Source organism: Oncorhynchus clarkii, chromosome 10 (assembly GCF_045791955.1).
Source record: "Oncorhynchus clarkii lewisi isolate Uvic-CL-2024 chromosome 10, UVic_Ocla_1.0, whole genome shotgun sequence".
NCBI classification, from domain to species: domain Eukaryota; kingdom Metazoa; phylum Chordata; class Actinopteri; order Salmoniformes; family Salmonidae; genus Oncorhynchus; species Oncorhynchus clarkii.
In genome coordinates this window covers 21,783,915-21,801,146 of record NC_092156.1, presented here as the reverse complement: position 1 = coordinate 21,801,146, position 17,232 = coordinate 21,783,915, and the positions used below count along the sequence as shown (strand labels likewise).

General features: G+C 40.3%; 1 protein-coding gene across 2 annotated transcripts in view; it reads left to right on the top strand.

Annotated features, from left to right (window-relative positions):
• The window catches only part of LOC139419472 (opioid-binding protein/cell adhesion molecule-like), a 323,614-nt gene that overhangs the window by 133,932 nt on the left and 172,450 nt on the right, over nt 1–17,232 (top strand). Inside the window, exon 2 of one of the 2 annotated variants that reach the window (XM_071169422.1) lies at nt 13,855–13,930. In XM_071169422.1, coding sequence (XP_071025523.1) covers nt 13,855–13,930 — 76 coding nt within the window. Of the gene's footprint in view, nt 1–13,652; nt 13,931–17,232 lie in introns of those variants that run through there. The other variant, XM_071169421.1, reaches the window with a different exon arrangement.

Genomic DNA, 17,232 nt, shown 5'->3' with positions numbered 1-17,232 from the left:
CTTCTTACAACCGCAGTGGAATAATCATTGAAGAATGAGACCTTTGGACTTTTACGTTGACTACCATCAGAGCCGATGTTTCTAGCCGCGTCCATGCCGCGCTGCTTGTCGGTGAAGTTGTGGAACTTTATAACCACCGGCCGTGGGCGCTGGTTGGGACCGGGTATCGGTGCTTGAGAGCGATGGGCTCTGTCCAGCTTCACACGACCAGCCTTAGTGTCCATTTGTAGGTAGCCAGGGATCCATTCCTCAAAGAATTTTACTGAACGTGTCCCTTCAGAATTTTCCGGGAGTCCCACAACACGAATATTGCATCTGCGTCCTCATTTATCCAAGTCGTCAATGTGCTCCGCCATTTCGCGCACCTGTTTCTCAAGTGCTTTTATCTTAGCGTCCATAGATGTAGTTGAAGTTTCCACTGCAGCAATTCTTCCTTCCGCCTCAACAACACGTTTCACAACCCTCTGTAGTTCAGCTGAATGGCCTGCTATTGCTTCCAAGACCGTTCTTATCTTAACATCGATCACTTTAGTAATGTTATCAGTCATCTTTTGAATCACCAGGTCCATTGTGCCTGGATGCGCAATGGTGTTAGCTTCGCTAACATTAGCTAGCTCCTCATGCACATCCACAGGGGTGGTGGTTTTGGTCGACTTTTTAGTACTTCTGTTGGGCATGTTGTCGGAGACTTTTGCGAAATAGCCGTCAAGACTCATTATAGGATAACTTATTTAGCCAATTCTACCACTTTTTCAAGCTAGGAGATTAATGTAAAAATATAAATTTACGAATGCCATGGGAGCTCTCTGAAACACAGTGTTCTCTCTACGGCGCCTTTTTGTCCCCCTTAATTGTTGATTTTTAATCAGCTCTTTTGTTTTTGATAACAATTAATTGCTTATATCTGGTGCTTTTGAGCCCTGGATTTGCAGATTGACTGACAGGTTAACACTTTTTGGCTTGGCTAGTTAGCTAGCTAAATGGCAAAAAAATGTGTTTGATAAATGCATCTGGACACAGTACCAGCTTTTCTGTTTCACCTGGCTGCCAATTCCTGATCTTCTGAGAACATCATTGGAGGAGTTTCCTGAAGCGTGAGAGAAATGGGAGAGAGAGGAATGCAGCAGTGCTGAGGCAGAAGGCTCGTAGTGAGAAGAACTGCTGAGGCATCACCCAAGTTGGTGCTACACAGAGTGGAAGAGGAGAAGTCCAGTGGCTAGCTATAAGACTCAGGCTGGGTCCCAGACTTGGCCTCTACAAGACCATCAGCCAACTCCATCACCATCATCTACCATCCTCTGACCAGCTCTCTCCGCTCAAGCCATGAACTGACCCACTCTATCTTTGGAGGATGCAGCTTTCAAAAAACCTGGTCAACCAACCTGTCATGATATCATGCTTGCTTGTTTTTTGCTCGTGAAGCACTTTGAGATTCTATGAAAGCCCTATAAACATATATATATATATATATATATTATTAGAAACAATCTGGTAAAACAGATACAATAAGTTCATAGCTTTCTATATCTATTTCAGACATCATGTCTCTCTGTGATGGCATAGTTAACATGTGATTTCTGGGCTTATTAAGTTTCATCTCTGTTTCAAAGGCTTTATTATCTAATGTAAAAGGTAATTTTGTGATATGATTGTCTAAAGCAGTGGTTCCCAAATTTTTTATAGTCCCGAACCCCTTCAAACATTCAACCTCCAGCTGCGTACCCCCTCTAGCACCAGGGTCAGCGCACTCTCAAATGTTGTTTTTTGCCATCATTCTAAGCCTGCCACACACACACTATACGATACATTTATTAAACATAAGAGTGAGTGTGAGTTTTTGTCACAACCCGGCTCATGAGAAGTGACAAAGATTATAGGACCAGAGCACAAATAATAATATAACAATAATCAATAATGCTCTTTATTTAACCATCTTACATATAAAACCTTATTTGCTCATCAAAAATTGTGAAAAACTCACCACAGGTTAATGAGAAGGGTGTGCTTGAAAGTATGCTCATAACTCTGCAATGTTGGGTTGTATTGGAGAGAGTCTCAGTCTTAAATCATTTCCCACGCACAGTCTGTACCTGTATTTAGTTTTCATGCTAGTGAGGGCCGAGAATCCACTCTCACAAAGGTGTGTGGTTGCACAGGGCATCAGTGTCTAACAGCGCGATTTGCCAAGGCAGGATAATCTGAGCGCAGCCTAATCCAGAAATCTGGCAGTGGCTTCTGATTAAATAACATTTTCACAGAACTGCTTGTTACAATTTCGATGAGGCTCTCTTGTTCAGATATCGGTATGTGGACTGGAGGCAGGGGATGAAAGGGATAACGAATCCAGTTATTTGTGTCATCTGTTTCGGGAAAGTACCTGTGTAATTGCGCACCTAACTCACTCAGGTGCTTTGCTATATCACATTTGATATTGTCCGTAAACTTGAGATCATTTGCACACAAAGAATAATACGATGGAAATACCTGTGTATTGTCCTTGTTAATTATTTTTATTTTTACCTTTATTCTTATTTTCAATGACGGCCTAGGAGCAGTGGGTTAACTGCCTGTTCAGGGGCAGCACGACAGATGTCAGCTCGGGTATTTGAACTTGCAACTTGCAACCTAACCACTAGGCTACACTGCCGCCCCGGCAGAGAGAAGAGCTCCAACTTCTTAATCATAGCCTCAATTTTGTCCCGCACATTGAATATAGTTCTGGGGAGTCCCTGTAATCTTAGATTCAGATCAGTCAGGCAAGAAAAAACATCACCCAGATAGGCCAGTCGTGTGAGAAACTCATCATCATGCGTGACAAGTGAAAATTATGGTCAGTAAAGAAAACTTTAAACTCGTCACTCAATTTTAAAAAACGTCAATACTTTGCCCTTTGATAACCAACGCACTTCTGTATGTTGTAAAAGCGTTACATGGCCGCTGCCCATATCATTGCACAGTGCAGAAAATACACAAGAGTTCAGGGGCCTTGCTTTAATAAAGTTAACCATTTTCACTATAGTGTCCAAAACATCTTTCAAGCTGTCAGGCATTCCCTTGGCAGCAATAGCCTCTATTGGATGCTGCAATGCCCAAGTGGTGTCGGGAGCAAAAAATATCCTCTCCTGTTCTCCTGGTTTCTAGTGGTTTGCTGGAAGATGTCGTCTCCTTAATTGACCCCCCATAAACGTAACGGACATATACCGGGAGCTGTGCCAGGCCCGCCATGTCATGTCATCAGTGACATGACATCTCCTGCCATGTCACTGATGTGTTGTGAAACAGTGTTATTTGATGAAGGCATTGTCTGTATAGTTCTTATGGCCTTTTCCCCCAGCATTGACCCAGCCCTATCCGCAGCAACAGGAAGAATTAAGTCCTCCACAATAGTATGGGGCTTGCCTGTCCTAGCCACTCGGTAGCTCACCATGTAAGACGCTTCTAGCCCCTTCTTATTAATAATGGTATCTGTTGCTTGCCGAAACTTGTCTTAATTCTCGCTCAAAAAACTCCCGTGGTTTATTTTTCAAATTGGCATGTTTTGTTTCTAAATGTCTGCACAAGAGTGAAGGTTTCATCGAGTTGTGAGATAGTACTTTTGCACATTTAACACACTGCACATATAACACACTGTCCCTGTCTGTTGTTCGGTGCTTTCCCGGGTAAGGGGGCAGTAGCTCTTCGGCTGCATCAGATTCACAACTGTCATTGTCCATGCTAGCTCGGCTAACAACAATTGTAGAATTACTGATGCTACCATTGGATGTGCTTGTGGAAGCAGAACAACTTGTGTTGTCGGCAGGTGCAGGTGTAATACTGCTGGTAGTAGCAGTACTGCTATACGTTTGGATACATACGGACCGTTAGTGGAGAGAGTAACAGTTAATGTGATTGGATGTTAATTATTTGACTGGGCTACATGTATTTGACATTGTGTTGTTATTTCGCTGAACACTAGATGGTTTCATTGTATTTTTGGCAGTGAAATGAGGCTACTCAGGCAAGAGAAAAAAACTCACCCAAATATATAGCCTCGTTGGAAAATATAAATGGACTGTTTGAAAAGGTGAAGAATTGTATTTTTTATTACAAAAACAAATGTAAACTATTATTTAAAGAAAATATGAATCACATTTTTATTTGGCGTACCGCCGACAGCATTGTGCGTACCCCTGGGTATACGCGTACCCCAGTTTGGGAATACCTGGGCTAAAGGATCAAATACTGATTCTAGTGTCGACCTGATAAAATGCTAAATGAGTGTAATTCGGAAAACATTACCAAGCACTGAGAAACAATATAGCAATCCAGCATCAGTACTTAATTTCAATTGACTCAATGTACTATGATGTTTCCCTTAGATACTGTACATGTCCAAATGCACTTCTAAAGACATCATCCAAATCCTTCCAGGACATGTCTTACCACAGATATGACACAGTTGTAAGAAATCTCTCTGAATTGTTTGTTGACATTGAAACAAAGTTAATCTTACTATCAGGTTAGATAAACTTTGCTCTACCATCATAGACCTAAGTTTTTTCTTGGATTTAGCCAATGGAAAATGCGGAAAAACACCACTTACTGTTGCACTAATAAGAACCGTTTGCTGGCCCTTTCAGAGTGAGAGAACACCACCATTATCACTGTCCCCGGATTTCTTAGGAATAAAGAAGTACTTTGATTTGCCATAGTGCCCACCAGGCCGTGTACCACTGGGGTGCTTGCTGATGTATTTCTTGCTTTACCTGCTGTCAGAATAAATGTAGACCGCATGGCTTCGAAGATAAGCTAGAGCCTTCAAAAACCTTTTCATGTCCAGAAAAAGTACATCCTTATTACTAAGCCTTCAAAAGTTACATATGCAGACAAATGTTAATTTTCAGACAGTTGCCATAAAGCATGCTTCTTGCATGTTTCGTCTAAATGAGAGGAAATTCTTAATTTATACAGTAGGGTGGCCGGTAGCCTAGTTGTTAGAGCATTGGGCCAGTAACCAAATGGTTGCTGGTTTGAATAACTGAGCCGACAAAGTGAAAAATGTGTCTGTGCCCTTGAGCAAGGCACTTAATCTTAATTTGGTCCAGGGGTGCCATACTACTACAGTATGGCTGTAAAACAACACATTTCACTGCGCCTATCCACTGTACAGTATGTGACAATTAAACAAATGTGTGTATTTTATTCAGAGTTGAGCTCAAGGTCAATACCTTCATTGAATGGCCTTAGTATCAATGATACTGTAATTAGCATGCATTTAATTTCCTCCTTGGAAGTCATGTAAAAGTCACCAACGCCTGATACATGGTACTGTATCAGCATATCTACATTGAGTATCTCTCCAGGGAACTGAGTGAATATTAGAGCTATTGACTATTCAGATAGATGTCTGCACATTCAATTCATTTAAGGGCACCATATGTCTAAATACATTGATTACTTTGAAAGATTTAGTTATGTACTGTAAAACTTTAAAGCAGAAAGAGAACAGTGAGAGTTCAATCCAGTGTCATGCCCATTGTTCTAAGGTGTCAAGATGTACTGTGCTGGATTGTGATGAGTATGAATGACTAGTGTCAGTGTGGGCCTGAATGTCAGTGCATGCATAAATACATTCAATGTAAAGGCATCAATAGAAGAAAGGCATTTCAATCATTTCTATGAAAAATAGTTATCTTCCTTTCTTAGAATTGTTATATATATATCATAAACTGTTGATATAGATACAGTATAGCCTACTATAGAATTTCATGAATCTACAGTATAAACTGTCTTCCTTGATGTGTTACAATAAAGCAACACCCTACTCAACAGATACTAATGTAAGTGTGCTCTTATTCAATGCAAATGTTACTTCTTTGGGCACCAGACTAAGTCTAAGGTCCCCTCCTACTCTTGTTTGTAGTACACAGTGGGGAAATGATCCATGCATGGAGTCTAGCACACAATGCCAGTCTAATTAGTCATTTCACAGAGCGCAGCACCAGTTCTCATAAACACATCGCTGGCTAACAAAGCAAGGTCATCCACTGCATCTGACCCTCTCATGACAAAACAATGAAGGTTGGCTCGATTATGTATATTACACGGTTTCCAGTCTCATTGTGACTAAAGACTCTTTCAAAGTAATATAAATTCCCTAGATACACTTGTGAATTTACTCCTAATCCCCAGGTAATTGAAATGGTTGACTCAGCCATACAGTGAAAATTGCAATGTTCCACAGCCCTTTGTATTGTAGCTTAAAGGCCAACTCCTTAATTTGAAATCAATAAAACAGCAACATTGCCACTTGGGTTCCTATAAAACTGAGGGATGTAAAACGTCCTTATATTTTGGGTTATGGTGGGGTTAAACAGTTGATCAAAGCTCATGACATGGGGCATTTATGAGTTATATTTGAATATATCATTAATTTACATTAATAAAAACGTCTGTAAATATCACAGAGTAGGCCTTTAAATAAGATGAGGTCGTTCAAGCTGATAGACAGGTCTGATGTTATAGGCAGTCTATAGTCAACAACATGTTGTCATCCTAATCTGCTGGGGGTGTTTCAGAAACAAGTGTTTCACCAAGACCCCCCCCCCCCCCCCACCTAGCAACCAATGCTAATTAAGACCACACATCTTAGATTTGCTGAGGTCAGAACGAGGGGTTTTAATTAAAATGCCATTGAGTTCGATTTGCACGTAGTGCACGAAGACCTACTCAGGTTGCACCACAGGCTAGATAGAGTTTTAATTAACTCTTATCTTAGCCCAATTTTTCCAGCTCGGGTCATCATCATAATTCCCCCACTATCGCCCTAATAATAAATTGAACAACACCTCTGTAAATCCAAGAGGCTGCGTGCATGTCAAAACAAACAGTGACCCCTATATCCCCAGTTCAGTCCACACCCAATCAATTTTCATGCATACAAATATGCATATTTCAGTGGATACAATTAGGGGGACAATGCATTGGATGTGTTATGTCATATATGTACAGATATGTGCACTACGTCATTGCTCTGTCTCTCTCTCTCTCTCTCTCTTCTGTGTCACTGAGCCATTGCAACCTCATTGGATAACGCGGGGCAGGCTAGGCCAGCGCTCTTCTTTCACTGTGAGACTCGTCAATGTGCATTTTGCTAGCTGTCATTCAAATGGCGATGGACTGGGACTCAAATTGGCTGGAACTCAAATTGCTAGGGGACTGGCTCAAGTGGGCCAAGCTTGCAGGACTCAAAATGGTGCTGCATAGCTTCTAGAAACGAGTAGCTTTCAAACTAGGGATTTAATGGCCAATGGAGGTAAAACAGTAATTCTGCTCATAGATTATGCATGTATGAACTACACATTGAAACATCCAGCCCAAAGCGGGAGGTTAAAAAGATACTACAGTACGTAGTCGCCAGAGTAATGGAACGTGTCTTTTAATATGTGGTCTGGGAGCCCTTGGATGTAGGTCTATGCAGGACAGAATTAAATAACATGCTTACAATAACAATGCTCAGTTGTCCTAGCACAGTAATGTGCACTGCATGGCGCTAAGACGCTGAGGACACATACGTGCTTATGATAATGCCATGGAAAGATGTCTCGGCAGAGCTATTCACCAACCAGCTTCTATTGTTTACACTATATACTGCACTCATTTTGTACATTGCAAAACAATGATGTATGGTAGCTACTGTAGGTATAGGTAGAATGTATTTACAGGGTTCTTGGGCTCCCGAGTGGCGCAGCGGTCTAAGGCACTGCATCTCAGTGCAAGAGGTGTCACTACAGTCCCTGGTTTAAATCCAGGCTGTATCACATCTGACTGTGATTGGGAGTCCCATAGGGCGGCGTACAATTGCCCGAGTGTCGTCCGGAGTAGGCTGTCATTATAAATAAGAAGTTGTTCCTAAATGACTTGCCTAGTTAAATAAAGGTTACAAATATAATCATAATTACACTTTTTTTTAAAACATGTACTAAAACATTGCTATACAATACATACTCACAAACTTTAGTGGGACTAAATATCTTGTCATTTACACATTGACATTGAGGCCTACAATGAGCTGAACACACAAAACAAAAAATATTATATCACTATTAGAAAATATTTTTCTCACATGCACACACACTAGGCTACAGTTCTGATATACAATAGTATAGCCTACCACTTATACTATTGAGCAGAGCATAGATCCAACTTGATATGTTCAGGAAGGTACGTTTCAGATGATTAGCTAAGCATTCCCAATACACAGTATTGAAATAATAATTGACTGCATTATGGTAGGCCTAATGATATAGGGACAAATCGAAATGTACATAATGATTACCTGGAGGAAAATGGGGGAGGGTCATGCTTTTTACTTTTCAGTCAAGGGGAGGCTTTAGTATTTTCTTTATCTTGTCCAGGGGAGGGTCATGTAATTTGTAATTGATGGAATTTCAATATTTCTCAGTGTTTTAGAATGAGTTGCTTATTAGGCTATATATTGATGTGTGCCTGATGCCGCCCCTCATCTATGATTCTCCACTGGGCTCGCAATATCAAGTGCGCCTATTGGCTATTTAGCATGGTCTCAATCAAATGTTCTATAACCTTGAGGCTATAGGCTATGAAATGCATGCTTGGAATAGCACAGAGCAAAGTTATGTTTCTAATATAGCTGCTGGGATGGTGTAAATAAAACTACACACTGCAATGAAAATTCTAACACTGAGCCCTAACCTGCTCTACGGTGGCAGTTCAGGCGGAGAGTCAAAGGTTGATTGACCTAACAATAATCCAGATTGTAGTTACTTACATTGTAGTGCTGAAACTTGAAACAGCAGCTGCGGCACAATCCATTGGAAACGGACAGCTCATGGTGCTGAAAGTAGGCAAATTTGAGTAGGCATAATTCAATCATCTTCATTTTAATTAGACTTTAACAACAACAAGAGGGCTTTGTGTTGGAGCATATTTCTAGCTTTTTTAGAAATAAAATAAGAGGTAGGTCTACCTGTTTGACACACAAAATGTGGATATTTGATGGTCAATTCCTACACCCACCATGCACTCTTTAAATAGCGTACCTCTGTGTCAGTGAAGGGCTGTTAAAGCCAGGAATCGAATTGAGGGGGTAGGAGAGGCTACGCCATAGGCCTACCTTTCATTTAAGAAAATGGCAAAAAGCAGAGGCCTACCCCTTTTATCTTAAGATTTTGAAGAATATAAAATGGATCTGATTGTATTAAGTGATCTATAACAGCGCTTTGGTCCACAATGCTTTATGCTAGAAACAAGCTGTCAAGTACCCAGGAAAGACTGATGTAAATGGGGATATCCTTGTTTTGTTTCCTTGACATTCAGAGGCTGACTTTGCTTGGGAACTAATCTAATTCTGTCACAATCAATTGATGAAGCTATTCACTTTCTGCACAACAGAAGATGTTTAATATATATTTTAGAAATATATATAGAAATATACTGAACAATAATATTAACACAACATCCAACAATTTCAACGGTTTTACAGTTACAGTTCATATACAGTTCATATACAGTTCATATACAGTTCATAGGAAATCAGTCAATTAAAATAAATAAATTAGGCCCTAATCTATGGATTTCACATGACTGGGCAGGGGCGCAGCCAAGGGTGGGCCTGGGAGGCCATAGGCCCACCCACTGGGGAGCCAGCCAATCAGAATAAATGGGTGACTGGTCTCAGGTGAAGAAGCCCGCAGGTGAAGAAGCCGGATGTGGAGGTCCTGGGCTGGCGGGTTACACATGGTCTGCGGTTGTGAGGCTGGTTCTCTAAAATGACGTTGGAGGCGGCTTATGGTATAGTAATTAATATTAAATTCTCAGGGAACAGCTCTGGTGGTCATTCCTGCAGTCAGCATACCAATTGCACACTCCCTCAAACTTGAGGCATCTGTGGCATTGTGCTGTGTGACACAACTTCACATTTTAGAGTGGCCTTTCATTGTCCCCAGCACAATGTGCACCTGAGTAATGAAATACGTTTTTTGTGCATATGGAACATTTCTGGCATCTTTAATTTCATGAAACGTAGGACCAATAAATTACATGTTGTGTTTATATTTTTGTTCAGTATATATACAATTGAAGGCGCAAGTTTACATACACTTAGGTCGGAGTCATTAAAACCACTCCACAAATTTCTTATTAACAAACTATAATTTTGGCAAGTCGGTTAGGACATCTACTTTGTGCATGACACAAGTAATTTTTCCAACAATTGTTTACAGACAGATTATTTCACTTATAATTCACTGTATCACAATTCCAGTGGGTCAGAAGTTTACATACACTAAGTTGACTGTGCCTTTAAACAGCTTGGAAAATTCCAGAAAATTATGGCATGGCTTTAGAAGATTCTGATAGGCTAATTGACATAATTTGAGTCAATTGGGTGTGCCTGTGGATGTATTTCATCATGGGAAAATCAAATGAAATCAGCCAAATTGTAGACCTCCACAAGTCTGGTTCATCCTTGAGAGCAATTTCCAAATGCCTGATGGTACCACGTTCACCTGTACAAACAATAGTACGCAAGTATAAACACCATGGGACCACGCAGCCGTCATACTGCTCAGGAAAGAGATGTGTTCTGTCTCCTAGAGATGAACGTACTTTGGTGCGAAAAGTGCAAATCAATCCCACAACAACAACAAAGGACCTTGTGAAGATGCTGGAGGAAACAGGTACAAAAGTATCTATGTCCACAGTAAAACAAGTACTATATCGACATAACCTGAATGGCCGCTCAGCAAGGAAGAAGCCACTGCTCCAAAACCGCCATAAAAAAGACAGAAAACGGTTTCCAACTGCACATGGGGACAAAGACTGTACTTTCTGGAGAAATGTCCTCTGGTCTGATGAAACAAAAATAGAACTGTTTGGCTGTAATGACCATCGTTATGTTTGGAGGAAAAGGGGGAGGCTTTTAAGCCGAAGAAGACCATCCCAACGGTGAAGCACAGGGGTGGCAGCATCATGTTGTGGGGGTGCTTTGCTGCAGGAGGGACTGGTGCACTTCACAAAATAGATGGCATCATGAAGGAGGAAAAATATGTGGATATATTGAAGAAACATCTCAAGACAGTCAGGAAGTTAGAGCTTGGTCGCAAATGGGTCTTTAACATGGAAAATTACCCCAAGTCAACTTCCAAAGTTGTGGGAAAATAGCTTAAGGACAACAAAGTCAAGGTATTGGAGTGGCCATCACAAAGCCCTGACCTCAATCCTATAGAAAATGTGTGGGTAGAACTGAAAAAGCGTGTGCGAACAAGGAGGCCTACAAACCTGATTCAGTTACAAAAATTCACCCAACTTATTGTGGGAAGCTTGTGGAAGGCTACCCTAAATGTTTGACCCAAGTTAAACAATTTAAAAGCAATGCTACCAAATACTAATTGAGTGTGCGTAAACGTCTGACTCACTGGGAATGTGATGAAAAAAATAAAAGCTGAAATAAATCATTCTCAATATTATTCTGACATTTCACATTCTTAAAATAAACTGGCAATCCTAACTGACCTAAAACAGGGAAAAATTTTACTAGGATTAAATGTCAGGAATTGTGAAAAACTGAGTTTAAATGTATTTGGCTAAGGTGTATGTAAACTTCCGACTTCAACTGTACACACTACCGTTCAAAAGTTTGGGGTCACTTAGAGATTTCCTTCTTTTTGAAAGAAAAGCAAAAAAAATTGACCATTAATATAACATCAAATATATCAGAAATAAAGTGTAGACGTTGTTAATGTTGTAAATGACTATTGTAGCTGATTTTCTATGGAATATCTACATAGGCGTACAGAGGCCCATTATCAGCAACCATCACTCCTGTGTTCCAATGGCACATTGTGTTAGCAAATCCAAGTTTATAATTTTAAAAGGCTAATTGATCATTAGAAACCCGTTTTTCAATTATGTTAGCACAGCTGAAAACTGTTGGGCAGATTAAAGAAACAACACAACTGGCCTTCTTTACACTAATTGAGTATCTGGAGCATCAGCATTTGCTGGTTCGATTACAGGCTCAAAATGGCCAGAAACAAAGAACTTTCTTCTGAAACTCCTCAATCTATTCTTGTTCTGAGAAATGATGGCTATTCCATGTGAGAAATTGACAAGGAACCAAAGATATCGTACAACGCTGTGTACTACTCCCTTAACTGTATTTCTGATCAATTTGAAGTTATTTCAATGGAATTTTTTTTTGCTTTTCTTTCAAAAACAAGGACATTTCTAAGTGACCCCAAACTTTTGAACAGTAGTGTATATATTTAAAAATATATGTTTAAACCCAGACAGCTTTCAGGAAAACACTTGTGACCTCTCGTTGGGTTAACCCACGGATGAAGAGTAGCCAGAAATTAAAGCTTACATTTCTTTCTGCATTGGTAGGACTACTTTGTCTGGTGTAGAATGGTAGGCATACCTTTTTGAAAGTACTATGCTCAGATTCCTATTATATGCAAAGGGAGTAGTTTCGTTGCAAAGATGAACACATCTCTTTGTCCATTCTTAGCCTGAAATGTCGGTAATTTGTGTGGAATTAAAAAAAGATTCGGTTTACATGTAAAATGAGTAGAATTGCATGAAATTTTTATAAAATGCTTTTTTTGTTAATCGGACCTGCAAATACGATGATAGATTAATGTAATGCTTTCACTATAAAGGAAATATTTCTACCCCTACTCTTGTCCACGGTGGTCTGCGAACCCACAACCTTCTGGCCCGCAGCCCTGTGCGCCATCAAAATACACGTGTTACCATGTCATGCTTCCAACACCAGGAATAGTTTCTAACACTGCAGAAGGCTCTAGTCGGTCCAAGACGTGAGAGTAAATGGTAGACATGTTCTCTGCTATCCACCTTGTTTAAATTGTTATTTGGGGTATATAGGAGGGTCACTTTTTTTCAAGCGTTCACGGAGAGTAGCTAAAATCTCTTTTGCTGGAGGTAGTGTAATCCATTTTTATTTCAGAGAGGTCCGATTTTCTCCATGTAAACATTATTATAAATAACGTTTACTCCCTTAGGCAACCCGATTGACCTATTCATTGTGGTGGTTATTGTCATTATAACGCAGACTAAGATATAGTTTAAATGACATATACAGCCTAGCCTATCTCTACAAATCACTTGCTTGATCATCCAATGGGGTATTAAAAATAGCGGGAGAAGGGATGCTGCGCGGATGGCTCACATGGTTTTATAACCTGCGCAGGAGAAAACTGCAGACTTGCCTGTACGCGAGGCACACACTCGAATCAAGGAGTGCTTTCACCTGATTCCGCGGTGCTGGCTGGTTGGTGGATTTAGTTTATGATCTTGATAAATAAGGATACAAAACTGATTTTAGAGCATACTTGTTTCTAGCGTCACTGCAGTGTTGTGCTGTATAGGGAGAACTACCCAAGTGGAGACTTTGCTGATGCATCTTTGCGCGAGCATCCATCTCTTGGCGATTACAAATAACATGCACAAAGCTGGGGAGACGGTCTACGTCAGCTTTCAGAAAACACACATCGCTTTTTTCCTCTGAAGCTTGTTGTAGCTGGACATTTCTTGGAGATAGGTTACTAGAGGCACAGATATAGCTTACTTTTTGATATTCTCACCTTATAGTTGAGGCAAGCAAATAGAGGTCGACCACCAACCACAACAGCATTTCGAGTGGAGTTGAATTTCTGTGGGCATCACTATTTCGCACGGAGCAAGGAGTATTTGACATTCAAGTTTTTGTGGAAGTTGCGCACTGACGGAAAATGGGTATTTGTGGTTATTTTGTGGCGCCTTGGAAATGCCTTGTTGTCATCGGTGTAAGACTGTTATTCCTTGTACCTGCAGGAGTGCCAGCGAGGAGCGGGGATTCTTTTTCTAAGGACAACATCACTGTCAGACAAGGGGACAGTGCCGTCTTAAAGTAAGTCATTTCATTTGTACCTTAATTCAATGCTTTCAAAGTCATTGGTTCGGCGAATCGTGCCATATTGCGTGCTGGAGGACTATAACAGTCGAAAACACGTGCCAATTTTGGGGGGGAATTCATTACAGTGTTCTTAATATCCACAAATATCCTTCGCAAGCATGATGTGCAATATGTTATTATTTATAATATATAATTAACTCTAACTGCGTCATTCTTTCATAATCTCAAGCAAGCACTATAGCATGCAAAACGCAGACTTACCTCTAGTTTTGTCGTTCCATGTTATTGATAAGGTTAATGTCATTTTAATCTTTTTAAGGATGCTGTGGGCATAGATACTGATATCGATGTGTGGGTGGGATGGGGTCGTCAGCTGATCATAATGCAATATTATAATATATTAACTGTTGTGGTATTGTTGTGCAAACATTTTGATTATCCAGTAACAGAATAGAAGACATTAGATTATTCCATTATTTGTAACCCATCCAAAATGTATACAGCTCTGTCTGTCAGTGAGTGAGAGAGATGTGATCAAATCCTATCTGAATCTCCCAATTCATGAAAGACATAAGCGAAGGGGGCATAGCTGACAAAGTGTCTATTCATGTCTTGGGTGACTGAAGGAAAAGTGGATCTTATGTCACATTCCAGCCCGGTTTTGCTAAGAGCCTGGCACCATACAAAGTAGGAGCCATTCTGGAGAAAGAGAGAATTGCCTGTGGTGGCCACTCCTGGACACATACTGGAGTCTTGAAGAGGCATCCCTGAGAGAACTTAATTTTGACCATAGAACAAAGCTGTCAACCTAAAATGATTGGCACCTTTGATAAAGACTGTATAACATAAATAATACAAATACTGCGCTAGCTATATTGAATGCTACAAAAATGGGAAAATTGTATTTTTGTATAGGCGACTAATACAATTGCTCAGAGAAAAATATTTTGTTCAACAGTAATAATCTAAAAAAGATAGTGGTGAAAATTATTGGCACCCCTGTTTTCAATACTCAATACTGTGAGGATAACATCACTTAACTAACCCCTTGTGAGGATAACAGCACTTAGCCTTTTTCAATAATGGTTTCTCATATAACATTTTCTATAATGTTTTATGAGATTTGAAAACACTTTGGGAGGGATCTGATATTCTTGATATTCTTAGGTATGTGCTTATGTACTGCCTTCTTCAATTCAAACCACACATTTTCAATGGGGTCTGGGGACTGAGATGGCCAAAATGTTGATTTTGCTGCTAATTAACCATTTATTTGTAGATTTTATTGTATGCTTGGGGTCATTCTCTTGCTGGAAGATCCACTTGTGGCCAAGTTTCAGCCTCCTGACAGAGGCAACCAGGTTTTTAGCTAAAATATCCTGGTACTTATTAGAGTTCATGATTCTGTTGACCTTAACAAGAGCCCCAGGATCAGGTTAAGCAAAATATCCCCATAGCATAAAAGATCCACCACCATATCTATCTTTACAGTAGGTATGAGGTACTTTTCTGCATATGCATCCTTCTTTCGAGGCCAAACACATCACTGGTGTGCGTGACCAAAGCTCTCTTTTCGTCTCATCTGACCATATCTCCCGGTTCTAATACAAGTGTCAATGGCATTTATCAAACTCAAAGAGTAGCACTTTAATGCAGATCAATCTGTGCTAACTCATGGCACCTCTCAAGAGTACAGGTCTTAACCCCAGTTCCCAACCTGGCCCTCATACCCTACTGGCCAGCTAATCATCCCTGCCTGCTGATTAACACCATTTTAGGTTGACAGCTTTGTTCTATGGTCAAAATGAAGTTCTCTCAGGGATGGCTCTCCAAGAGTCCAGGAGTGGCAACCACAGGCAATTCTCTTTTTCTACAGAATGGCTCCTACTTTGTATGGTGCCAGGCTCTTAGCAAAACCGGGCTGGAATGTGACATAAGATCCACTTTTCCTTCAGTCACCCAAGACATGAATAGACACTTTGTCAGCTATGCCCCCTTCGCTTATATCTTTCATGAATTGGGAGATTCAGATAGGATTTGATCACATCTCTCTCACTCACTGACAGACAGAGCTGTATACATTTTGTATGGGTTCCAGACATGATTGGTTACAAATAATGGAATAATCTATTGTTTTCTATTCTGTTACTGGATAATCAAAATGTTTGTACAACAATACCACAACAGTTAATATAATATTGCATTATGATCAGCTGACGACCCCATCCCACCTCCTACCCACACATCGATATCAGTATCGAAGCCCACAGCATCCTTAAAAATATTTAAATGACATTAACTGAATCAATAACATGGAACAAATTATTTTGGAAGGAGATGTTTCAAGAGCAGATGTCCACATACTTTTGGTCATGTAGAGTATGTAGTGTATATATTTTAAATATTCTTTACTGCAACCGCCAACCACAGTAGGACTCAGGAGCCTGCTCTCAATGAGTGTAGACAGCCTGCTGCTTCCTGTTGCCACTCTGCTAATCATCAGATGTGGAGAGGAGAGGAAGTAACTGAGGCTTAATTGGGTAACTGGTTAATAAAATACATTGCATAATAAATAAATGTGACTGGTCAACTGTGTGAGTCAGGGGCTGGCCCCAAGCCTGTAGAGGGCCCAAGAGGGAAGGCATAAATCTAGAAATTATATACATATTTTTATTATTATAATTTTGTATCCAATCACAGGAGCAGGCTCTCAATGTTTTTAATATACACCAGGCAGCATATTTTATCCACAGAAAATCAATATAAAAAAAATAACTGTGGATTATGTTTTTATCACAAGCACATACCAAAATAAAGGAAACACCAACATAAAGTCTCTTTAAAGGTGTTGGGCCACCAGGAGCTGCCAGATCAGCTTCAATGCACCTTGGCATAGATTCTACAAGTGGACCCAAACCATGCCAGGAAAATGCACCCACACCACAACATACAGTTGTCATGACTTGCCATCCTGGATGGAGATCAAAGGTGCCGGCTAACCAAAGGTTTCAAGACGCCCCCTCCTGGGGGAGTTGGCCAGTTTTATGACAGTCGTAAATACCTTGCAGGAACTATCTCTCCTTGACCATGCAGTATTGAGGGGAAAGAACCCTTTTGTTACAAGGAGATTCCTCCTGCCAAAACTACAACATCCAAAAATGGATAATGGAACAATATTTCCAACACAAAGAATGTGGGAAATGGTCGGGAGGGACTTAAAGAACTATTATGTCAGATAATGTATTGTTTGGTGATATCGACAGATAGCCTAGGGGGCAGCAGGTAGCCTAGTGCGT